General features: G+C 52.8%; 2 protein-coding genes across 2 annotated transcripts in view; one reads left to right on the forward strand and one right to left on the reverse strand.

Annotated features, from left to right (window-relative positions):
- The window catches only part of LOC139684162 (uncharacterized), a 1,455,962-nt gene that overhangs the window by 431,643 nt on the left and 998,203 nt on the right, over nucleotides 1-26,116 (reverse strand).
- The window catches only part of LOC139684161 (uncharacterized), a 1,434,678-nt gene that overhangs the window by 370,211 nt on the left and 1,038,351 nt on the right, over nucleotides 1-26,116 (forward strand). Inside the window, 1 exon segment of the mRNA XM_071579762.1 lies at nucleotides 17,378-17,836. Coding sequence (XP_071435863.1) covers nucleotides 17,378-17,836 — 459 coding nt within the window.

Raw genomic sequence — 26,116 nt, forward strand, 5'->3', positions numbered from 1 at the left:
CCAAGTCCAGAGCAAAAGGAAAAGAAAAACCTGTTGGTGCAGGCGAGGGCTGTGGTCTGGCTGAGAGTGGTGATCTCCTCCTGTCGAGGTCCTGCTGCTGCTCCGGATCCCATGAGAAGGTTCCCGAGGTCTTCTTGCCCACCCCTTATGTACCCTCAGGGAGCATCCAGTCCCTCCCCCTGGGCGGGGACTCACCCAATGGGTGATTAACTCTGGGAGTCAGGGGGGTATTGTTGGACCGTTGATGGCCCATTAGCAGCTCCGCCCCCCCCTCAGGCTGGGTGTGAAGGTGATAATGGCTCCCTGGGCAGGTGCTGCTGATGGCCCATTGTCCTTGGGGAATTGTGCTGGTTTAAAGGTGAACCAGCAGGGGAAATGAACTCACCACGAGAGAGATTATAAGTCAGACCTAAAATTTAATAATAATATTACAATAACAACACTGACACACAAGGGAAATTGCTTTCAACTCACAAAACCCCAGCAGTATAACCCAGTGTCCTGGGGCACAAACCCAAGGGGGGTTTGTTTGCCCTTGTGCTGAGACCCCTGTGGCTCCCCCAAGTCCAGAGCAAAAGGAAAAGAAAAACCTGTTGGTGCAGGCGAGGGCTGTGGTCTGGGCGAGAGCGGGGATCTCCTCCTGTCAAGGTCCTGCTGCTGCTCTGGATCCGACGAGAAGGTACTGAATCTTCTTACCCACCACTTCTGTACCCTCAGGGAGCACTCAGTCCCTCCCCCTGAGCGGGGACTCACACAATGGGTGATTAACTCTGGGAGTCAGGGGGGTTTTTTTGGACCGTTGATGGCCCATTAGCAGCTCCGCCCCCCCCTCAGGCTGGGTGTGAAGGTGATAATGGCTCCCTGGGCAGCTGCTGCTAATGGCCCATTGTCCTTGGGGAATGAATAGAGGGGGTGGAATACACAGGTTTGATCACCCCACACAGGGTTAGCTGGTCCCTCCTGCTGAACTAGGACATCAGTACATAATGAACACTTCTGATGGGAGTTGTGGTGCTTCTCACAATTGCAGAATTTCTTCAACTTCTTTTCTTTGTGCAGTTAAAAGTCCTCTTTTCTTTCTAAAATCTCTGTGAGCATGGACGGTACCAGAGATATATTTATCGTCACTTCAGATGTCTCTTTAGAAAGAAAATGCATCTTCTGGGATGGAGCTGGACCCTTTCTGAGGCATTGCCTGAAGTCTTCATCTCTGTTCTGGGGACTTGAAATCCCTGGCACGCTCTCCAAACTGCTCCAGAGATGTTTCCAGAGAAGATTTCCTTCTTTCTGTCATTCCAGGATCGTGCAGAATCTACCTCAGACTCCTGCCAGGCTTCTCCTGGAGTCCTGAACTCTGGTTTTGGGATCTGAAATCCTGTGTGTCAGCCCCAGCCTCCTCTAAGGCAGGTACCCAAGATGAGTTTTCTTCCTTTGTAGTTACTGCACCTTCCAGCATCTACCTGAGACTCCTCCCAGGCCTCTCCTGGAGTATTTTCCCAACTCCCCAACGGAGCTGAGATGCCAAAGAGCAGCCCCAGAGGTGCAGGGCAGCTGCCCAAGGTGATGGCAGGACAGAGGGAGCTGTGCAGGCCTGGAGGGGCACAGGGGTTTGCCCTGTGCTGGCTCAGGAGCAGCTGGATGTGCCTCCTGCTGTGCCGGGGGGTGCGTGTGTGTGCCCTGCTGGGCAGAGTGAGGAGCAGCTGCAGCTGCCCCTTGAGCCAGGGCTGTGTCTGCCTTTGCTGCTGGACACAGAGAGGCCAATGGGGCTCCTCCTGTGGCGCCAGCGGTGCCAGGGTTGGGCAGTGCCCTCTGTGCTGCTGCCGAGCGCCAGGCAGGGCTGGCTGGTTCTGTGTGTGACAGTGTGACCTGGGCCCTGCAGTGTCACTGTGTGCCCTGGGTTCCAGCAGTTTTACACTGTCCCCTGGGTTCCAGAAGGCCCTGCAGTGTCACAGTGTCCTCTGGGCCCTGCAGTGTCACAGTGTGCCCTGGGCCCGGCAGTTTTACACTGTCCCCTGGGTTCCATGAGGCCCCTGCAGTGTCACAGTGTGCCCTTGGCCCTGCAGTGTCACAATGTCCCCTGGGTTCCATGAGGCCCTGCAGTGTCACAATGTCCCCTGGGCTCCAGAAGGCCCTGCAGTGTCACAATGTCCCCTGCGTTCCATGAGGCCCTGCAGTGTCACAATGTCCCCTGGGTTCCATGAGGCCCTGCAGTGTCACAAAGTCCCCTGGGTTCCAGAAGGCCCTGCAGTGTCACAAAGTCCCCTGGGTTCCATGAGGCCCTGCAGTGTCACAATGTCCCCTGGGTTCCAGGAGTCCCTGCAGTGTCACAGTGTGCCCTGGGTTCCATGAGGCCCTGCAGTGTCACAAAGTCCCCTGGGTTCCATGAGGCCCTGCAGTGTCACAAAGTCCCCTGGGTTCCAGAAGGCCCTGCAGTGTCACAAAGTCCCCTGGGTTCCAGAAGACCCTGCAGTGTCACAATGTCCCTGGGTTCCATGAGACCCTGCAGTGTCACAGTGTCCCCTGGGTTCCATGAGGCCCTGCAGAGTCACAATGTCCCCTGGGTTCCAGAAGGCCCTGCAGTGTCACAATGTCTCCTGGGTTCCAGAAGGCCCAGCAGTTTTACACTGTCCCCTGCGTTCCATGAGGCCCTGCAGTGTCACAGTGTGCCCTGGGCCCTGCAGTGTCACAGTGTGCCCTGGGTTCCAGCAGTTTTACACTGTCCCTTGGGTTCCAGAAGGCCCTGCAGTGTCACAGTGTCCCCTGGGTTCCAGAAGGCCCTGCAGTGTCACAATGTCCCCTGGGTTCCAGAAGGCCCTGCAGTGTCACAATGGCCCCTGGGAACCCTCAGGAATGGCATTTATGCCCCTGGCAATATTGGGGCACTAAAAGAGATATAAGAGATTGAGCCATTGGAGAGTGTCCAAAGGAGGAAATCAAGATGGGCAAGGGCCTGCAGAGGATGTGTGTAAAGAGCAGCTGAGGGCACTTGGTGTGTTCAGATGCACAAGAGGAGACAGAGGAGACACCTCATTGCAAGTAAAACTTCCTGGGCAGGGGCAGAGGAGGGGCAGGCACTGATCTCTGCTCTGTGGGGACCAGGGACAGCACCCAGGGAATGGCCTGGAGTTGTGTCAGGGCAGGCTTAGGTTGGATCTTACAAAGAGGTTCTTCCCCCAGAGGCTGGGGGGCACTGAACAGGCTCCCCAGGGCAGTGGGCACAGTCCCAAGGCTGCCAGATCTCCAGAAGGGTTTGGATGATGCTCTGGGGCACAGGGTGTGACTCTTGAGGATGGGCCTGTGCAGGGCTTAGGATTGGACTCCATGATCCTTGGGGGTCCCTTCCCCCTCATCACATTCTGGCATTCTGTGACACCAGCTGGGCTGATCCCAGTGCACAAGGACTCCCATACCCCCAAAAAATACTGTGGATGCTCCCAGTGTGGGGAGGGGTTCCAGCCCCACCCCAAGAGGTCTGGAGGAAGGGGAGGGACCCTCCTACCGGTCAGATATCCATGAAATGTGGTTCCCCTACAAGTCACTTGTAACAGCGCAGAATTGTGGATTATAACCCCCCTCAGTCCCCAGTGGAGCCAGGGGGTCACTGCAACCCCCAGAATGAGGTTAGAGAACTCCCAAGAGCCATTGAGAACCCCCAAAAGTTGTTGAAAACAGCAGGATTTTTCTGTCAATAGGGTCGTCTCATCCCCCCAATTGCAAGACTTTTAACTCAGCTTAAGAAAAAGAGGATCAAAACACTGAAAAGATATTTAAAGGCCCCTGAACTGCTGCAAAGCAGCAGGATCCCCTCAGAAAGAGCTCCCTGTGTCCCTCTCTGTGGGTTCCCACTCTAAGTGCTGATGTCACATGTCCCCCACACTCCCTCACATTACCCTCCTCACGATAGGGGGGCACCACAGAAGCTCCCTCAGTTTTTCCACACACCCCATCTCACGTTTCCCAAATCCCATCCCATTCCCCTCCAAGTCCCATCCCAACCCTCCCAATTTGCATCCAAGCCCTCCCAATTTTATCCCATCATCCCTGGGTTTGTAGCACCCCTTCTCCTGCTGATGACTCCCCCTAAGTGGGTTTGAGTTGGTTTAAACCATTTTGGGATGGGATTGAGTCATTTCAAGGTGGCATGGAGCCATTTTGGGGTGGGATTGAGGTGTTATGAGCTGAGAGATCAATCCCTCTCAGATACTGGACTGCAAAATGATGGAGAAATGTCAGTTGGTCTGGAGACCTCAAATTTTGGGGAAAACTCTCCCAAATCCCCACAGAACTCTGAAATCTTCCAGAATATCCCTTTGAACCCCAGATTCCTGCCCCAATTCCCAAGAGAATGGTGGAAATTTAGATGTCTTTGTTCAATTGCTTTATTTTAACTCCAAGTTTAGGTGATAAAGGGATGAAGATGGATCAAATAAAATCAAAAAACAAAAAAATGAATCATGTGAATGTGCATGGGGTTGGGTTGGGTGGCCCACAGAGAGGCAGAGCCAGAGAGAATTGGAATTATGGAATTATTGTGTTTGGAAAAGTTCTGAAACACCATTCAGGATTCCTTAAAAGCACAAGATATACTAAAGGTATGGAGCAGGGGAGATTTTTAGGGTAAAAGTCAGGAAATCCCCCTTCCTAGTGAATTTCCCACTTCAGTCCCCAAGCCGATGGATCCTTGCCAGGACCAAGGCCCATCACAGCCAAAGAGCTGCAGAACATCCTCCTTCTCCTTGAGCCCTGATGGAACTGCCCAAGCCACACCCACAGACTGGATTTTACCCCTTTGGAGATGATGTTGTGATATGGTGTGTTGTAGGAATAATAAGAGATTTTTGAGATAAGAAAAAAGGTTTTTAGAATAACAGACAGAGTTTTGGGGCCTCCTCACAGGTGCGAGTTAATTCTGTGGGAAAGAGACCAATTGCCAGCAAAAAGAAGGAAGATGAGAAGGCTCTGAGTTATTCTGCTCATGACAAAGGAATTTGGAAGATAGTGTGGTCATGGCAATGGTGCTAAATGTGTCATTAATTAAAGCTGAAATGGGTTAAATGACTGCTGTGGTTTCAAGCTATGAGATGCAGCTCTGGGTGAGAAAGAAGTTCGGATATTCTGTCTTTAGAAGTGAGTTAAAGCTTTTTACCTGTCTTTTGTCTCTCCATGGAGTTCTGGAATAAAACTGGCTTTGAGTGTGACACCTGTCAGCTAATTAATTAGGTGTGGCCTAATTAATCTTCTCTCGTCTTCAAGATTTGCTACTCACTCACAGTCGTTTTCTTTTACATGTGGTGCCCTGTGTGAATTTTTTCCATTTCTTTTCCAGTGTCTCTTATAGATAATTTATTAAATCATTGAGCTGATACCATTTAGAATTGTATTTTATATTTAGTAATTTATTAGGGTGGGCATTTGAGCAAAGACAGGGCAGAGGGGGAGTCCCTTTGCTCCACCACTCAGCTGAGTCTTGGCTGAGCTTCAACCCCTTTCTATCAGTCCTCAATCTCCTCCAGGCAGGAGGGCTCTGCAGAGGGACCTGGAGAGACTTGAGGGATGGGCTGATTCCAATGGGATGAGGTTCAACAAGGCCAAGTGCAGGTCCTGCCCTTTGGCCACACCAACCCCTGCAGTGCTCCAGGCTGGGCACAGAGTGGTTGGAGAGCAGCCAGGCAGAGGGACCTGGGGGGACTGAGGGACAGGAAGCTCAACAAGAGCCAACAGTGTGCCCAGGTGGCCAAGAAGGCCAATGGGATCCTGGCCTGGATCCAAACTAGTGTGGCCAGCAGGCCCAGGGCAGTGACCCTTCCCCTGGACTCTGTGCTGGGGAGGCCAAACCTTGAGTGTTGTGTTCAGTTCTGGGTCCCTCATTTCAGGAAAGAGATTGAGGGGCTGGAGCGGGGCCAGAGAAGAGCAACGAGGCTGGAGAAGGGACTGGACGTGCCATTGAGTCTCCTCAAACAGCTCCAGGGTCAGAGAATCCACCATGTCTTGATCCAACCCCACTGGGATCACCAGCCCAGGCTACTCTGTAGATCCCCCAGAGATCCCACATAGACCCCCACAGACTCCCCACAGACCCCCATAGACCCCCACAGACTCCCCATAGACCCCCTATGGACCCCCACAGACTACCCATGGACACCTATAGACCCCCCACGGATCCCCACAGACCCCCATAGACGCTCCATAGACCCCCATAGACTCCCACAGACCCCCCATAAACCCCCCACAGACCCCCCATAGACCCCCATAAACCCCCACAGATCCTCACACCCCCTATAGATCCCCTATAGAATTCTATAACCCCCCATAGACACCCATAGACTCCCCATAGACCCCCACAGATGCCCCGTAGGCCCCCATAGATGCCCCATAGACCCTGCATAGACCCCCCATAGACCCCCTCCATAGACCCCCATAGACCCCCTATAAACTCCCCATAGATCCCCCCATGTGACCCCCATAGACCACTCATAAACCCCCACAGGTCCTCACACCCCCTATAGATCCCCTATAGAATTCTATAATCCCCCCATACATGCCCCGTAGGCCCCCATAGACGCCCCATAGACCCTCCATAGACCCCCCCATAGACCCCCATAGACCCCCATAGACCCCCCATAGACCCCCCATGTGACCCCATAGACCACTCATAGACCCCCACAGACCTCCATAGACCCCCATAGACCCTGCATAGACCCCCATAGACCACACACAGACTACCCATGGACCCCCCATAGACCCTCCATAGACTCCCATAGATGCCCATTAGACCCTCCAGACCCTCCATAGACCCCCATAGACCCCCACAGATCCTCACACCCCCTATAGATCTCCTATCGAATCCTATAGACCCCCCATAGACCTCCATAGACTCCCCATAGACCCCCATAGACCCCTCATAGACCCCCCATAAACCTATAGATCCTCCTATAGATCCCAATAGACCCCCCAAAGACCCCCATAGATCCCCTATAGATGCTCATAGACCCCCATACACCCCATAGACCCTATAGGGTTGGACTTGATAGTTTCAGTGGTCTCTTCCAACCCAACTGAGAAGAGAAGAGCAACGAGGCTGGAGAAGGGACTGGAGCACAAGTCCTGTGGGGAGAGGCTGAGGGAGCTGGGGGTGTTTAGCCTGGAGAAGAGGAGGCTCAGAGGTGACCTCAGCACTGTCTGGAACTGCCTGAAGGGAAGTTCTGGCCAGGTGTGGTTTGGTCTCTTCTCCCAGACACTCAGCAATAGCATCTATGGGGTTCTATGTGGGATCTATGGGGGGGCCATGGGGGTCTATAGGGAATCTATAAGGATGCGTGAGGGCCTGTGGGGGGTATGGAGGTCTATGATCCTCTATAGGTCATCTATGGGGCTCTGTGGGGTGTGTAAGGGGGTCTATGGGGGGTCTACGGGGGTCTATGGGGGTCCATGGGGGCATATGGGGGTATATGTGCGTTCTATGGGTGGTCTGTGGGGGTCTACGGGTGATCTATGGGGATCTATGGGGGGTCTATGGGGGGTCTATGGGGGGTCTATGGGGGATCTATGGAGGGGTCTATGGGAGTCTGTGGGGGTCTATGGAAGGTCTATGGGGGCTCTGTGGGGGTCTTTGGGGAGTCTATTGGGGTCTATGGGGGGTCTATGAGGGGTCTATGGAGAGTCTATGGGGGCTCTACGGGGGTCTATGGGGGGTCTATGGCGGGTCTATGGCGGGTCTATGGGGGATCTATGGGGGATCTATGGGGGTCTAAGAGGGGGTCCATGGGGGTCTATGAATGGGGATCTATAAGTGTGTGTGGGTCTGTGGGGGGTCTATGGGTGGTCTATGGGGGTCTGTGGGGGGTCTATGGGTGGTTTATGGGGGTCTATGGGGGGATCTCTGGGGGAGCTCTGGGGGTCTTTGGGAAGTCTATGGGGGTCTGTCGGGGTGGTTTAGGTTTGTTTTAGGGGTGGTTTAGAGCTGCTTTAGAGCTGCTTTAGAGCTGGTTTAGCGCTAGATTAGGGCTGGTTTAGAGCTGGTTTAGGGTCGAAATTTGCCAATTTTTTTTCCCACTTTTCCTGATTTTTCTCGAAAAGTTTCCTCTTTTTCCCCTTTCCCAATTTTGCTCATTTTCCCTTCAATTTTCGGCATTTTTCTCTACGATTTTCCAAAATTTTCCCTCAAGTTTTTTTTTTTTCAATTCCCTCATTTTTTCCATATTTTTCTCTTCCCCCCCCCACAAATTTTCCGCATTTTCTCTTAAAAATTTCCCATTTTTTCCTCAAAGTTTTCCAATTTTTGTCACCATTGTTCCCCCTTTTTCCCCAGATTTCTCCCAATTTCCCCCTATTTTTTCTCCAAAATTACCCCAAATTTCCCCATTTTTTTCCCAAATCTTCTCCATTCCTCCCCAAATTTTCCCCATTTTTTCTCAAATTTTCTTCATTTTTTCCCAAATTTTCCCTAGTTTTTAAAAAATTTTCCACATTTTTCCCTGGTTTTGTCACCAATTTTCCCCATTTTTCCTCATAAAATTTCCCCAATTTCCCCCATTTTTTTCCCATATTTTCCCCTAAATGATCTTCATTTTGTCTCCAAAATTTCCCCCATTTTCTTACCAAATTTTCCCCAAATTTCCCCATTTTTCCCCTAATTTTCCCCAAATTTCCCCATTTTTCCTTCAAATTTTCCCCAAATTTCCTTCCCAAATATTTCCCTTTTTTTCCCAAATTTTCCCAAAAATTTTCCTGAGAATTTTTCCCATTCAAATTTTCCCAATATTTTCTCCATTTTCCCCCATTTTCTCCCAAATTTTTTGGTGTTCATCCACTCAGATATTTTTTTCTGATATTTTGGAATATTTTCCTTTTGTTTTCTCCCACTTTTTTCTTACTATTTTTCTTACTATTTCTTACAATTTTCCCACAAAATATTTCCCATTTTTCATCTCAATTTTGTCCATTTTTTCCCGAATTATTTTCCCAATTTTTTCCCCATTTTTTCTCCGATTTTCCCTAAATTTTCCCCATTTTTTCCCAATTTTCCCTCAAATTTTCTCCATTTTTTCTAAGTTTTCCCTAAAATTCTCTCCATTTTCCTGCAAATTTTTCCGGTTTTTCCTCCAATTTTTTTCGATTTTTACCCCAATTTTTCCCCCAAATGTTCCCCAATTTTTCCCCATTTTCCCCCCAAGAGAATAAACATGGAATACAGAGCATAATACAAAATGATGAACAGACCCATTAATTCCACAGTAAATGCTTTCCCAACAAGGGCTTCAAGCTAAACAAGCCACCCAAAGCTTTTTCAACACATCAATTCCTTTATCTATTGATTTAGAAGGATCACTGTTTCTTTCCCAATTCATTCTTATGAACCTTTATTTAAGATAACCTTAAAAAAGTCTTTATTAAAATACACTTATAAATTAATAACCTTAATCATACAAATAGCTTTAATTATGTTTTGAGGTTTCTGTTTTCTTTCACCTTTAACTTTAATTTAAGAATTTCTGCAAATGAATACCTTTGTGCTTCTGTCTGTGGGTCCCTGTGCATAGATGGGGGAGTTGTGGCTCTGTCAGTGGGGTAAGTGCATTCAGGAGTCACATCCATACATGATTCCTGTACTCACACACATCCATCAAAAATTACTTTAATTTGTCCTAAAAATCTCCAAATCTCCCTATTTCCACCTCAGAACTTCCTAATTAGAATCATAGAATCATAGAATCGATTGGGTTGGAAAAGACCTCCAAGATCATCGAGTCCAACCCTTGGTCCAACTCTAGCTCATTTACTAGATCATGGCACCCAGCGCCACGTCCAATCTGCATTTAAAGATCTCTAGGGATGGTGAATCCACCACCTCTCCGGGCAGCCCATTCCAATGCCTGATTACTCTCTCTGTAAAAAATTTTTTTCTGATATCCAACTTAAATTTCCCCTGGCAGAGCTTAAGCCCGTGCCCCCTTGTCCTATTGCTGAGTGCCTGGGAGAAGAGACCAACCCCCACCTGGCTATAACTTCCCTTCAGGTAGTTATAGACAGTGCTGAGGTCACCTCTGAGCCTCCTCTTCTCCAGGCTGAACACCCCCAGCTCCCTCAGCCTCTCCCCATAGGACTTGTGCTCCAGTCCCTTCACCAGCCTCGTTGCTCTTCTCTGGACCCGCTCCAGCATCTCAATATCCTTTCTGAGCTGAGGGGCCCAGAACTGAACACACTACTCAAGGTGTGGCCTCACCAATGCAGAGTACAGGAGAAGGGTCAATGCCCTGGTCCTGCTGGCCACGCTATTTTTGATACAGGACAGGATCCCATTGGCCTTCTTGGCCACCTGGGCACACTGTTGACTCATGTTGAGCTTCCTGTCAATTAGTACTCCAAGGTCCTTTTCTGCCTGGCTGCTCTCCAGCCACTCTGTGCCCAGCCTGGAGCGCTGCAGGGGGTTGTTGTGGCCAAAGTGCAGGACCCGGCACTTGGCCTTGTTGAACTTCATCCCATTGGAATCAGCCCATCTCTCAAGTCTATCCAGATCCCTCTGCAGAGCCCTCCTGCCTTCCAGCAGGTCGACACTCCCTCCCAACTTGGTGTCATCAGCAAATTTGCTGCTGATGGACTCAATCCCCTCATCTAAATCATCAATAAAGATGTTAAACAGGACTGGACCCAACACAGACCCCTGGGGAACACCACTGGTGACCGGCCACCAGCTGGATGCAGCTCCGTTCACCAGCACTCTCTGGGCCCGACCCTCCAGCCATCTAATTTTTTTATTTCTACACCAAATGTCCCTAAATCTACCCCAAATCTCTTAACTCCACTCAAAAATACATGAATGTTTCTTAGAATCCCCCGGATTTCATCGCAAATCCCTAAAATTCAACAAACCCCCCATTAGTTTCACAAAAAGATTATTTAATTCCACCCTAAATTCCTTTAATTCCACCCAATCTCTTCTAATTTCATTTAAAATCCCCCGAATTCTACTTTAAATTCCCTGAATTCTACCCAAAATTCCCTTAATCCCACTCCAAATCATAAATCCCGCCCCAAATCCCTTCCCCAACTCACCAGCCCCCCAAGTGCCCCCAAATCGCCCCTGGCCCTCCAAGTGCCCCCTTTGGAGCCCCAAATCCTGGGAAAGGGCCCCATGGGAAGGGGGGGCTGGGGGGATTTGAGGGGGTTTGGGGTGCAATTGGGGTCTGAGGGTCAGTTGGGGGGCACTTGGAGATCTCATGGAGGTCTGGGGGGGAATTTATGGAGCACTGGGGGGGCACTTGTGGGTCCGAGGAAACACTTGGGGGGCACTTGGGGGTCCGAGGATGGAATGTGGGGGTTCAAAGAGTCTTTCAGGGGACACTCGTGAGTCCTGGATAAACTTGGGGGGCACTGAGGGGTCCGGGGAGGAGATTTGAGAGTCCTGAGTGGGTACTGGGGAAGGACTTGGGGGTCCGGGGGGCACTTCTGGGGCACTTTGGGGTTCTGGGGCACTTTTGGGACAGTTTGGGGTTCGGGGGGAACTTCTGAAGCAGTTTGGAGTTCTGGGGGCACTTCTGGGGCAGTTTGGGGTCCGGGGGCACTTCTGGGGCAGTTTGGGGTCCTGGGGCACTTTTGGGACAGTTTGGGGTCTGGGGGCACTTCTGGGGCAGTTTGGGGTCCGGGGGGCACTTCTGGGGCAGTTTGGGGTCCTGGGGGCACTTCTGGGGCAGTTTGGAGTCCTGGGGGCACTTCTGGGGCAGTTTGGAGTCCTGGGGGCACTTCTGGGACAGTTTGGGGTCCGGGGGGAACTTCTGGGGCAGTTTGGGGTCCGGGGGCACTTTTGGGACAGTTTGGGGTCCGGGGGGAACTTCTGGGGCAGTTTGGGGTCCGGGGGCACTTTTGGGACATTTTGGGGTCCGGGGGGAACTTCTGAAGCAGTTTGGAGTCCTGGGGGCACTTCTGGGGCAGTTTGGGGTCCGGGGTAACTTCTGGGGCAGTTTGGAGTCCGGGGGCACTTCTGGGGCAGTTTGGGGTCCGGGGGTAACTTCTGGGGCAGTTTGGGGTCCGGGGGGCACTTCTGGGGCAGTTTGGGGTCCGGGAGCACTTCTGGGGCAGTTTGGGGTCCGGGGGCACTTCTGGGGCAGTTTGGGGTCTGGGGGGCACTTCTGGGGCAGTTTGGGGTCCGGGGGCACTTCTGGGGCAGTTTGGGGTCTGGGGGGCACTTCTGGGGCAGTTTGGGGTCCGGGAGCACTTCTGGGGCAGTTTGGGGTCCGGGGGCACTTCTGGGGCAGTTTGGGGTCCGGGAGCACTTCTGGGGCAGTTTGGGGTCTGGGGGGCACTTCTGGGGCAGTTTGGGGTCTGGGGGGCACTTCTGGGGCAGTTTGGGGTCCGGGAGCACTTCTGGGGCAGTTTGGGGTCCGGGGGCACTTCTGGGGCACTTTGGGGTTCTGGGGCACTTTTGGGACAGTTTGGAGTCCTGGGGGCACTTCTGGGGCAGTTTGGGGTCTGGAGGGCACTTCTGGGGCAGTTTGGGGTCCGGGGGGCACTTCTGGGGCAGTTTGGGGTCCGGGGGGCAGTTCTGGCGCAGTTTGGGGTCCGGGGGCACTTGGGGGGCCGCAAACCAGCTGGGACCGACCCGATTGGGCGCGGGAGAGACGGGAGTTGTAGTCCCGCCTGTGATTGGCCAGAATAGGCGGCGGAGCATGACGGGAGTTGTAGTTCGCGACAGGCTCAAAATGGCGCGGGTCTCCAAGCGCCGTCACCGCGAGCTGCATTCCTGATCGCTGATTGGCTTTCAGTGGAGACGGGCACGCCAGGCGACCAATCAGAGGCGGCGTAGGTGGAGGGCGGGACTCGAGGGCGCTGCTGGGAGAGGTGAGCAATGGCGGCGAGTTTGGGGTGATGTCGGAAACATTTGGGAGTATTTGGGGGGCATTTGGAGGACTCAGGGGGGGTTTTGGGGGTCCCTCCCCACCCGCTCACCCCTCACAGACCCCCGGGACGCCCCCGGGGCCGTTTTGGCCGTGAAGGTGAAGAAGGCGGGTAAGCCCCTCCCCCCACCCCGGAATCCGCCTCAGAACGCCCCAAATCCCCCCGAAAATACCCCTGAGAGCCCCAAACTCCCCCACCCGGGACGGCCAAAACTCTCTGGACCCCCCCAGGATGCCCCAAATTCCCCCCTGGACTCTCCCGAACTTCTGAAACACCCTCAGCCCTTCAAACACACCAGAGATCCCCCACACCCCCTCCCAGACCACCAATCCTTTCCCAAACCGCCTAAAATTCCCAGGAACCACCAAACTACCTTAAATCCCCCCCGAAGTTACCCCTGAGAGCCCCAAACTCTCCCACCCGGGACCCCCAAAATTCTCTGGACCCTCCCAGGATGCCCCAAGTTCCCCCCTGGACTCTCCCGACCTTCTGAAACACACTCGGCCCGCCAAAGACCCCAGAGATCCCCCAAACCCCCTCCCAGACCACCAATCCTTTCCCAGACCGTCTAAAATGCCCAGGAACCACCAAACTACCTTAAATCCCCTTCCCAGAATCCCAAAACTCTGCCAGACAGTGTAAACTCCCCAGGACTCCCTGAACTACCCCCAGAACTGCCCTAAACCCTCTCCCAGACCCCCAAAGCATGGCAGGACCCACCAAACCCCCTTCTAGGACACGTAGCCATCCCTAAATTCCCTCAACCTTCCCCCAGACTCCTACCCAGACACCCCCCCCCAAACACCGCCAGGACCCCCAAACCACATCGAGCCCCTCCAGCCCCACCCCCCCCCAGTTCTCTCCCAGTCTCTCCAAACCCATCCAGGACCCCCAGGCTACTTCCAGACATCCCCAAACCACCCCAGGATCCCCCTGAACTGCCTACTAGAACCCCCAAGCTGTCCCCAGACCCTGCAAAACCATCCCAGGGCCCTTCAAAAGCCTCCCAGGCCCTCCAAACCACGCCAGGTCTCCAAAACTGGGATCTCAAAATGACAACTGGAACGGGGAGAACTGAAGCTGAGTGAGACACATGGGCAGGCCTAAGAAGCAGGAAAATGGGATTTATTGATTGCTTTTTTTTTCCTAGAAGCTGAAAGGGGCCATTTGGGGATGATGCTCTTGGAAAAGAGAACGGTGTGAGCAAGTGAGGGTGACCATAGTGTGGGGAACAAGCCCCAAAGGGGCTTTGCTTGAGGAGCATCCCTGGATGGTGGAAACTCCTGGGATCCTCCCATTCCCCCACATGGAGGTGCCTGCCACAAATCTCCTAAAACCCTAAATCATCAAAATTTGGCTAAAACCCCCTCCAAAGTATGAAAATTAAGATCAAAGCAATTCCAACCACCAAGATTCACCTCCCAAAAGCCTTCCCAAAAAGTTGCTCTCTGTGGTCTCTCCACTTTGGGGCTCTGGGGGTCCCCCCTGTCCAGGCTGTTGGGGGTGCGTTGTGTTTTGGGGTCCCCTGTCTGTGGTTCTTCCTTTTCCAGGCTGCTGGAGGTCCCAGGAATCCCAGGGGTCTGACTCTGTGATGTGACCCCTTAGGGGTTCTGGGATTCCCCTCTCTCCAGGGTCCCACTCAGAACTACTGAGAGTCCCAGGGGTACTTTTGCCCCTGACCCTCTGCTGTGGGGGCTCGGGAACCCCCTGGGACCCCAAAACAGGGATTCCAGAGAGGGGGCACCCTCAGCAACCTGGAGAGAGAAGTGCCTTTGGAATCACCACCCTAAGCAGAGAGTCAGAGGAGAAGCTCCACTATCCCCCAGCTCCACTATCACCCCTCTCTGCTCCCCATCTCCAGAGGTCACCAGGCATCTGGTGTCCATAATAAGCTCCAAAATACCAAGATTCAGGCCAAAAAACCCCTCATCAACATCAAACTTGCAAAACATCAAGATTCATCCAAAACTCACTCCAAAATATGGAGATTATCCCATAAAACCCCTCCCAGAAGTTCTCCTCCTCTGGTCTTTTCACTTGGCAGTTCAGGGTTCCCTCCTCGTCTGGGATGCTGAGGGACCCACGTGTGTTAGGGTGGGTAGACTTGTTCTTCCTTGACCCAACGGGTAGAGCTGTTCTCATTTATCCCCATGGGTAGACCTCCCTCAACCCGACGGGTAGTCCTGCTTTCTCTGGCGGACCTTCTCTTTCACTCGATGGCCTCCCTCCCTTCTCTGACCCTCCATGGGCAGACCTGGCGGCGCCGGCGGATGGGTAGACCTGTTCTCTCAAAACCCGGTGCCCACAACGACTCTCAAAACTGCTGTGTCTGCCCCGCTGGGCCTCCCCTGCTGATGGGGGTAGCGGGGCCGACCCAGGAACATCACCAGGAGAAGTGCAGGGGACAGGCACGCTCCTTCTTTTCCTCTTCTGGCGCTCCGAGTGCACACGAGGAGGTTTCAAGTCAGCGGGAGAACATGGAAAGAGAAGGGGCCCCCCAAACTCCACAGTGCCCCTGCTGCCCCACCAAGGGCTGTGTGGGCTGTGCCATGGAACACGAGAGCCGGGATGGGCCCGGCCAAAGCCCCCAAGGGCACCAGGATGTGCCGCTCCTTGGAGCCCGCGCTGGGGCTGCCACGGGGCGGGGCCGGAGCTGCACACAGGGACGGCAAAGGGCCCCGACAAAGTGCTGCGGGACCCCGGAGCCGAGCCTCGAATAGTCTGGGGATGCTCTGGGGGATTGGGTTGTGTTCAGGTTGGGGCTTGAGGGACCCGAAAGCTGAGCTGGGAATGCTCCCTGGGGGCTATTGGGGTCCCTGGGTGGTGTTTTTGGGTGTCCCAGTGTTGGTTCCTGGCAGAGCCCCTTGGTGGGCAGGGGCATGCGGGGACCCCCGTTGGTGAGGTTGGTGTGCCTGGGTCAGGCCCTTCATTGGCAGGTTGGGGAGGGGACCTCCCAGTACACGTGGTACCCCCAGAGCCTGGACAGGGGAGCCCCCCCAAACCCCAAAGTGGAGAGACCAGAGAGGTGGAACTCCTGGCAGAGCTTTTTTGGCTGAGTCTTGATGTTTTGCATGAATCTTGTGGGTGCAGGGGTGTGGGGATTTTCAGGGGGTCACAGGGCCAAGGAGTGTGGGCTGTAGGGGCTTGGAGAAGTGGGATAGGGGGTCCAGGGAGACCCTGTGCTGAGGAAAGGGGTTCCAGGGGTCCCTGATGTCGAACAAAGGGACTCATGGGGTAAGGGCATCCAGGATAGCCAGAAAAAGGGGTTCAAATGAATTCCCAGTGTCCCATAAAGGGGAGAGTCTGTGGTCTGGGAAATGCAGGAGTGGGGGTCCCAGAGTGAAGAAAAAGAGGGGTGTGGGGACTGAAAGAGGTGGGATGCCAAGGAAAGGGGGTGCAGGTGGGTATTGGTGCAGGATAAGGAGGTGCAGGGGCTTTCCACTGCCTGGGAATGTGGGAACAGGAGGGGCTCAAGGTGAATAAAAAGCAGGACTGGAGGTTAGCAAAGATTATTGGGGGATGCGGGGGGTCCCTATACACAGAAAGAGGAGTCCAAGGGGTGTCAGGTTAAAGGAAAAGGGAGTGTGGATTCTGAGAGATGTGGGATGGGTGGGAAAGGGGGATCATAGGGATCCTGGAGTCAAAGAAATGGGGCTTTGGGGGCTGGAAAACCAGGAATGAGCAGGTAGGGGGGTCCTGGAACCCTGGCAGCCTGGAGAGGGTGGGGACCCTTGAAAAGCAGAACTCCCAGTACACAGGAGACCCCCAACAGCCAGGACAGGAGGGACACCCAGAACCCCAAAGAAGAGAGGCCAAAGACAAAGAACGTCTGGGAGGGTTTTTGGGGCTGAATCTTGGTGTTTTACAGGATTTTGGGCCACGAGGAGCCCAGTGAGTTCTAGAGATGGATTGGGGCAGGAGGAATCCCCAAACCATTGTGCTCACAACTTCTTTTTTCCCCCAAAATACCAGGATTTCTCCTTTCCAAAGCTTGGCCAGGTGGAGGAGGAGGCTGCAAGGAAGAGGAAGATGCCCCAGGACCCCCAGGCAGGTGAGGAGGAAGTCAGTGCCCCTTTGCCCCTCTCTTGTGCTGCATCTTCCAGCCCAGCATGGCCCCGGCTGCAGGACAACCCCGCTGCCGATGCCGTCCTGCCAGGGCCGGGTTTGGGGGGATGTCCTTGGCCTTCCCTGTGGGCCGGAGGCAAATGCCCTGAGTGTCCTTGTTCCTTCCTGCCCCAGGCCCCGAGGTGAGCACGGGGAGCACGGAGGACAAATCCCCCCAGCAGAACCTGGTGGCAGAGGCCACTTTGAACAGCTCCATAGAGCAGGAAGTCACCGAGGAGAAAAAGCCACGGAGATCCCTGAGGAGGAGAAGCTCTCAACCGAGTTTTGGGTCCTCTTAGCAGGATAGAGCCACCCAGTGTGGGAAAGATGGCCAGAGCTTCAACCAGAGCTCTGAGCTGGGGGTGCAGCAGCAGCTTCAGAGCAGGGAGAAGCGCTACAAGTGCTTGGCATGTGGGAAGGGATTCAGCCTGAGCTCCAACCTGATCCAGCATCAGCACATCCACACTGGGGAACGGCCCTACACATGTAGAGTATGTGGGAAGAGCTTCAGTCAAAACTCCCACCTGATCCGCCACCAGATGATCCACACTGGGGAACGTCCCTACGGGTGTTCCCAGTGTGGGCAGAGGTGTCGGACCAGCTCAGAACTCCTCAAGCATCAGCGCACACACACGGGGGAGAGGCCCTTCCACTGCACCAACTGCGGGAAGAGATTCAGGCGGAAGGACACCCTCATCATGCACCTGCGCCTCCACAGTGGAGAGAGACCGTACCAGTGTGGGGACTGTAGGAAGAGCTTCATCCGTAAGTCTGAGCTCATCATCCACCGGATGACCCACACTGGGGAAAGGCCGTTTGAGTGTTCCGAGTGTGGGAAGAGGTTTCAGAGAAGCTCAGATGTCCTCGTGCATCAGCGCACACACACCGGGGAGAGGCCCTTCTGCTGCACCGACTGTGGGAAGAGATTCAACAGCACCTCCCACCTCATCAGGCACCAGCACCTCCACACTGGGGAGAGGCCTTATGAGTGTGACGAGTGTGGGAAGACCTTCACCCGGAGCTCTCACTTGACCAGACACCAACGGACCCACCAGTGAGGGAAGCCCCACGAGTGACCCCACTGTGGGAAAAGCTTCATCTGCTGCTCCATCTCTATCACCCACATTCCTTGTGACCCACATTTGGAAGACCTCTGGCTGGTGGATTCCACATCCTCCTGCTTCTCCATGGGCACTTGAATTAACCCAGGGGGAGGAACATCCATGGTGTCATGGGTTTAGTTAGGCCCAGATTTAGGCTTTAGTTTTTAGAGCAAGGCCTTGGACAATCAGCTGACTGGAGCTGGGTCAGCCCAGCTGACTCCTACTGGCCAACTCTATTGCATCCCATATTCTGACATCATCTCAGACAGAAGAAGAGAGGGAGGAGGGATTTTCCTTCTTCTTGCCGGCTGAACAAGGAGTATCTTGGCATTGCAGAGCTCCTGGGGGGAGACCAAGATACTGGGGAAGTTGAAATTTATTTCCTGTTTGTTCTTGCTACCTTTTATTCTTAGTCTGTAGTTTGTATTTGATTTGTTTTCTATTTTATTTTCTGTTTAATACACCTTGTTCTGCTGAACTATGTCCTGTGTTTTGGTTTTTGGGGGGACAGGAGACTTTGCCTCTGAAATGATTACTTGGCATTTTCCCACATCAAAGCCATAACATATGGGGACACAGACTGAAGTGTGAAATCCATTGGGAAGGGGGAATTGCTGACTTCTGATCCTAAACATCTCCCCTGCTCCATACCCTTAGTTTATCTTGTGGCCTCAAGAATCCTGAATGGTGTTTCAGAACTTTTCTAAACTCAATAATTCCATAATTCCAATTCTCTGTGGCTCTGCCTCTCTGTGGGACATCCAACCCAACCCTATGCAAATTCACATGGTTCGTTATTTTTTTTTATTTTATTTTATTTGATCAATTTTCATCCCTTCAAATCACCTGAAATTGGGATTAAAATAAAGAAACTGAACAAAGACATCTAAAGTTCCACCATTCTCCTGGGAATTGGGGCAGGAATTTTGGGTTCAAAGGGATATTCAGGAAGATTTCAGGGTTCTGTGTGGATTTGGGAGAGTTTTCCCCAAAACTGGAGGTTTCCAGACTGATTGACATTTCTCCATCATTTTGCAGTCCAATATCTGAGAGGGATTGATCTGTCAGCTCATAACACCTCAATCCCACCCCAAAATGGCTCCATGTCAACTTGAAATGACTCAATCCCATCCCAAAATGGTTTAAACCAACTCAAACCCACTTAGGGGGAGTCAGCAGCAGGAAAAGGGGTGCTGCAAACCCAGGGATGATGGGATAAAATTGGGAGGGCTTGGATGCAAATTGGAAGGGTTGGGATGGGACTTGGAGGTGGATGGGTTGGGATTTGGGAAACATGAGATGGGGTGTGTGGAAAAACTGAGGGAGCTTCTGTGGTGCCCTCCTATCCTGAGGGGGGTACTGCAAGGGACATGTGACATCAGCACTTGGAGTGGGAACCCACAGAGAGGGACACAGGGAACTTTTTCTGAGGGGATCCTGCTGCTTTGCAGCAGTTCAGGGGCCTTTAAATATCTTTTCAGTGTTTTGATCCTCTTTTTCTTAAGCTGAGTTAAAAGTCTTGCAATTGGAGGGATGAGATGACTCTATTGACAGAAAAATCCTGCAGTTTTCAACAACTTTTGGGGGTTCTCAATGGCTCTTGGGAGTTCTCTAACCTCAGTCTGGGGGTTGCAGTGACCCCTGGCTCCACTGGGGACTGAGGGGGGTTATAATCCACAATTCTGTGCTGTTACAAGTGACTTGTAGGGGAACCACATTTCATGGATATCTTACCTGTAGGAGGTTGTCTCCCCTTCCTCCAGACCTGCTGGGGTGGGGCTGGGACCCCTCCCCACACACTGGGAGCATCCACAGTACTTGGGGGGGTATGGGACTCCTTGTGCACTGGGATCAGCCCAGCTGGTGTCACAGAATGCCAGAATGTGCTGAGTGGGAAGGGCCCCCCAAGGATCATGGAGTCCAACCCTCAGCCCTCTACAGGCCCATTCCCAAGAGTCACACCCTGTGCCCCAGAGCATCATCCAAACCCTTCTGGAGATCTGGCAGCCTTGGGGCTGTGCCCACTGCCCTGGGGAGCCTGGTCAGTGCCCCCCACCCTCTGGGGGAAGAACCTATTTGGAAGATCCAACCTGACCCTGCTCTGACACAACTGCAGGCCATTCCCTGGGTGCTGTCCCTGGTCCCCACAGAGCAGAGTTCAGTGCCTGCCCCTCCTCTCCCCCTGCCCAGAAAGTTATACTTACATTGAGGTTTCCCCTCAATCTCCTCTTATGAATCTCAACACACCAAGTGCCCTCAGCTGCTCCTCACACGCTGCCCCTGCAGGCCCTTGCCCATTTTGGTTTCCTCCCTTGGACACTCTCTAATGGCTCAATCTCTTCCTTCTGTTGTAGCGGCTCAAATAGCCTCAATATTTCAGGTGAGGGAACTACCACGGCTGTGTGATGTGGGGCCTGAGGGTGCCCAGGGGCCACTGTGACCCTGCAGGGCCTCGTGGAACCCAGGGGACATTGTGACACTGCAGGGAGTTCGAGAACCCAGGGGACATTGTGACTCTTCAGGGCCTCATGGAACCCAGGGCACACTGTGACACTGCAGGGCCCAGGGCACACTGTCACACACACAGAACCAGCCAGCCCTGCTCAGCCATCAGCAGCAGCACAGAGGGCACTGCCCACCCCTGGCACCGCTGGCGCCAGAAGAGGAGCCCAATTGGCCTCTCTGTTTCCAGCAGCAAAGGCAGACACAGCCCTAACACAAGGGGCAGCTGCAGCTGCTCCTCACTGTGCCCAGCAGGGCACACACACGCACCCCCCGGCACAGCAGGAGGCACATCTAGGTGCTCCTGAGCCAGAACAGGGCAAACCCCTGTGCCCCCCCAGGCCTGCACAGCTCTCTCTGTCCCGCCATCACCACGAGCAGCTGCCCTGCACCTCTGGGGCTGCTCCCTGTCACTTCTCATCCTAAAACAGGAGGTCAGGACTCCATCACATCCCTTCTCTACTCCTACTCTTGATGGTGCCAAATGCCCTGTAGGGTGGGTGCAGCAATGGCAGCAGAAGAACTGGCTGCACAGGGTGAAACCCATCAGGGCTGCTGCCTTGTGGCAAAGGTATCAGTGCCGGGGTGGAGCACCTGCTGTGAAGGTGTGTCATGGGGGTGCTCCTGTACCCAAGAGTCAGACCCATGAAGAACAGCAGAACAACCAGCAGGTGGCTCAGGCTGCTGGCATTGAAGGGGCTCAGGTGCCTTGGCATTGGCAGCACAAGGTTTCTGTCTCCCTGGGCCCAGGACACCTCGAGCTATCAGGGCAAAGAAGGAACATTTGGACTGGCTTCTGATTGAGGGGTGGGCTTAGCCATGGGCACTGTTGCACAGGGTATCCATGAATGTGAAATGTGCTGCAGTTACACAGGCCAAGTTGTGGAGTCTCTCTGGGATGGAGGAGGATGGCTGGAATAGAAATAAGGGCAGGACTGACAGACTGACTGTATCACACTGCCCCAAACCCCCCCATGGCAAGGGCCACGTGCTTATGGTGGTGGAAACAAGCACAGCAAGGCTGGAAACATCCTCTGTGTCCCATGGCACTGCTTGGAACACTTTCCTGAGCCTGGAGGAGGAAATGTGTTAGTGACATGGAACCCCTGAAAGAATTGAATCAGACATTGGAACTCATTTCCAAAACCACCTCTCAGAGACCTGGGCCAAAGAACCTGGCCCTGAGTGGGTGAATCCCATTCTCTGCCATGCAGCATCCCCTGGGAAGATCCAGAGGGTGCAATGGACAGGGAGGGAGCACACGGAGAGCAGTGGGTGGTGGGACCTGCAAACATTGGGATGTGCATTTAGCAAAGGCCACCTGGTCAGTCCATGCTGGGGCATCTGATCATTTTGCTGGGCCTGCCCAATCCAAACTTAGTTGTTGTAGAAGGGGTTGAGGTCTCTGTAGTTCCCATTAAAAACAAGCTGGGAAATGCAGAGAGATATTTCTCAGCCCACAGCCTGCTGTTAGAAGCTTATATGCCCAACCCAGTCTATGCAGAACATAGCAAAGTCTGTGTCCTTGAAAGAGTTTCAAAAGAGAACAAACTTACAATAAGCAGCAGCAAGCAGAGGCCAATCAAATCATGTTGTGAAGCATAGACACTGGCTGTTAGCCAATAATGTGCTTGCATTGTTCACGTGCTTTTAAAAGTATGAGATATAAGTGTGTGTGTAATAAATGATAAATTGGAGCATTGATCATTACCTCTGTGAGGAGAAAATCTATGACTTTGGCACCAGAACTCCAGGGCTCTAACAACCTTTTTTCTATAGGGAAAACACTCTGGGTTGTTCCTGCCTCAGGCCAAGGGCAAACCCACCCAACCCAGGGGTGCTTTTTCTCAAGGACTCAGGTGGACTAAAGGGATGGTGTGGGAGGAGGGGAACTCTGATGGGTGCCTTGAGGGGATTGGATTTGGGTTGAGAATGGCCAATGGATCAATTGTATGACATTGATAACTATCCAACACTGGGCATTATCCCTTCTGTGCTGGCTGGGTGGACATCACCCCCCTGAGCACCTCATGGCATCAATCTCACCCACAGCTTTTCTGGGCATCTCAACCTTGACTTCCCTCTGGTCTTTGCCCTCACACCAAGGAAGAGTGAATTGTTCCAAAACAGGTCTAGTGCAGCAATGCTGTAATCAGAACTGGCTCTAAAGTGTGACTGCAACCATCCAGTACCCCACAGCACCTTCCCTGCTGAAGAGACTGTTCCCAGGGATGGAGGCCAAAGTCATGGCCTGAGTGAACTCAACAGACACTTTTGTGGCCATTTTATGAATCTTTGACAGAGCTTTTCCATTCCCTAAGGGAGTGATGTCTGTGTGTGTCTATCAAAAGAGAGAACTGGGGAAGGTGATGGGGAATTGGAAGTGTGAGACTTGGCATGACATAAATGGGATGGAGTAAGGGCTGGATATTGCCCTGCTTTCAGCTAGGATGGAGATAATTCCCCTCAGTATTTCTTGCAGTGTCATGTTTAGGATTCAGAAGGAGAATAATGCTGATAACACACTGGTGTTTTGTTCTTTGCGAAGTCATGTTTATACCAAGTCAAGGACTCTGTTTTGTTGTTTATTTTGTGTCTCCTGCTCTGCCTTGAAAAGGTTCCCAAAAGAAAGAAGCTGGGAGAGCTGACCTGAAGTGACCACAGGGATATTCCACAGCACATCATGTCATGCCCAGTATATAAACTGGGGAGAGTGAACTTCAAGGGGCTTATGTGGGTTTGGGAAGAGGAGTCTGGCATCGGTCAGTGGGTGTGAGCAATTGCATTGTACATTACTTGTTTATTCACTTTTTTGTTATTATTTCTATTATTATTTACCATTGTTATTATTTACCACTACATCTACATCTGGTATCGTACCGATGGAAGCCTATTCAACCTGCGACTGAAGGCCCACACCAAGACCTTGAATCACCTTGTCCATGAGCTGCTTTTTGCTGATGATGCCGCCCTCGTTGCTCACACAGAAGCAGCTCTGCAGCGCTTCACATCCTGCTTTGCAGAGGCTGCTGAGCTTTTTGGGCTGGAAGTCAGCCTGAGGAAGACGGAAGTTCTCTACCAACCTGCACCTCAAGAAGTCTTCCATCATCCTCACATCACCATAGGCAATTCAGAGCTTAAGTCAGTCCAGCAGTTCACCTGTCTGGGAAGTATCATTTCCTCAGACGGTAAGATTGACAAAGAAATAGACAACAGGCCAGCAAAGGCATACAGAGCCTTCGGAAAACTCCGTAAAAGAGTCTGGTCCAATAAACACCTGAAGAAAAGTACAAAGATTTGTGTGTACAGAGCCATTGTTCTGTCTACTCTTTTATATGGGTCTAAATCCTGGGTCATCTACCGCCACCACCTGCGGCTTCTCGAACGCTTCCATCAGCGCTGCCTCCATTAAATCCTAAACATCCACTGGTCTGATTACGTGACCAATGTGTCTGTTCTTGAACAGGCAGGGGTCACCAGTATCGAGGCCATGCTGGTGAGAACACAGCTGTGCTGGGCAGGGCACGTCTCCAGGATGGAGGATCACCCACTGCCTCCCGAAGATTGTGCACTATGGTGAACTCGCCACCGGCTGCCGCAAAAGAGGAGCCCCGAAGAAGAGATACAAGGACTCCCTGAAACAGCACCCCATCCTTGGCCATATTGACTGCCACCAGTGGTCCACTCTGGCCTCCAATCGGGATTCATGGACACACACCATTCACGACGCTGCTGCTTCCTTTGTGAATGCACGGAGAGTCAGTCTTGAGGAGAAAAGACAACGCAGAAAGAACCGTTCCTGGCCAATGTCACCTAGGGAGACATTCCGCTGCGTCTTTTCTGACCAGACCTGCCTATCCCGTATCGGCCTTTTTAGCCACCAGCATGTGCAGCAAGCGTGGGTAGTGCCCTTCTCAAATCTTCGTTCGTGAAGCCTGGCCATGATGATTATTATTGTCTTTTCCTTTGCTTTCGGTTCTTGAACTGTTCTTACCTCAACCTACAAGTTTCACTTTGATTGCCCTCCCCATTTCACTGGGCTGCAGGGGGGAGAGATGGGGGGCTGAGGGAGTGTCTGTGTGGGGCTTCACCTCCAGCTGGGGCCCAAACCAGGACACCAGGGAGTTCTCCCTGCAGGCACAGAAATGCTCCCTTGCTCTTCACCAGGACATCCCCTTCCCCAAGTGAGTGTGTCCACTCCAGCCTGAGCAGTCGGTCCTGGCTCCCACCCTGTGATCCCTGCAGGGCCCTGAGCTGGAAGTGCTGCCCTGCAGAGGGAGGGGCTGTGCTGTCCTGGGGCCATATCACAGGTCCAAAGGGAAAGAAACTTGAGAAAAAGCAAAGAACAGGGAGCAATGAAGACAGACTCCTCTGACACAGTCACACCAGTTTTCAGATAAATCTCCCTCAGATAGAAATGCATTTCCTTCCTCTGGTCAGTGCTGGCTGAGGGTGGTGTGAGCAGCAGGAGCTCTGCCCATGTGCTGCCAAGGCCTCAGCTTTGCTCTGCTGCATTGGGGACATGGAGCTGCTTTGTGACAGCTCTGACCATCATGAGGCAGGTCAAATTTACCACACCTTTTATAACATATCACCCTATGTTCTTCTGACTCTGCAGCAGAGAGCCTGAAAATGTCTTTACAATCATTGTATCTGTGTTTTGATATTTTCAACAACAGTTCATGGAGAATATTCTACTTAAGTTTATGAATTTTCATGCTTTTGACTGAAATTATGAAAAGCCTTGCAATAAGACACGATTTAAAGGGCTCAGCTCTCTGTGGCTCAGAGCAGAGCCAGGAGAGCTGCCGTGTCCATCACTCTCTTTCCCATCTCCTCTGAGCTTTGCCTGGTGCTGCATTCACATTGAGTTCACACGAAGAAATCTTGAAAACCATAAACCTACAAGTGCCTGTGCAGTGCTGAGAGCAGGGCAGTGCTGCTTCCAAGGGCAGATCTGGAATACCTCCTCAGTGCCAGACCAGAGGTGAAGCTGGGATGGACAGAGCCCGATAAGAGGCTTCCTGGAGAGAAGTGCCTGGTTTATTCACCTATCTGAGATTCAGATTTGAAGTTTCAATGCCTTCTCCTGAAATCAGATGTTAATTTGTATGTGCTATTTCCCAGCATGACATGGCAGGCCAGAGAATTGAAAGAACAGGATGCTTCCCTGTCATGTAGGTCCTACTTTAATGTCCTCCCTGAAATGTGCCCTGGGAACTGTCTGGGGTTGATGTGGGTGCTGTGAGCATTCCCAAGCCCTGCAGCTCTCCCTGAGCAAGATAAGGAGCTCTCCCAGGGGCTGCTCCTTCCCCACAGCCCTTCTCCCCAGCCCTGTCAGCAGCTCCCTGGGCAGGCTGAGAGCTGCCCCTGGCAGGCAGCAGAGTCCCTGCCCCAGCACAGCACCCTGGGCTGCAGGACCCTGCTCTGCCCCACAGCCCTGGGCACCCCGGCCTGCACTCCCCGGCTCCACAGTTATTCCAAAGGGACCCCAACAGCCTCCTCCTCACACATCC

The sequence above is a fragment of the Pithys albifrons genome, chromosome 33 (genome assembly GCF_047495875.1).
Source record: "Pithys albifrons albifrons isolate INPA30051 chromosome 33, PitAlb_v1, whole genome shotgun sequence".
NCBI lineage: Eukaryota > Metazoa > Chordata > Aves > Passeriformes > Thamnophilidae > Pithys > Pithys albifrons.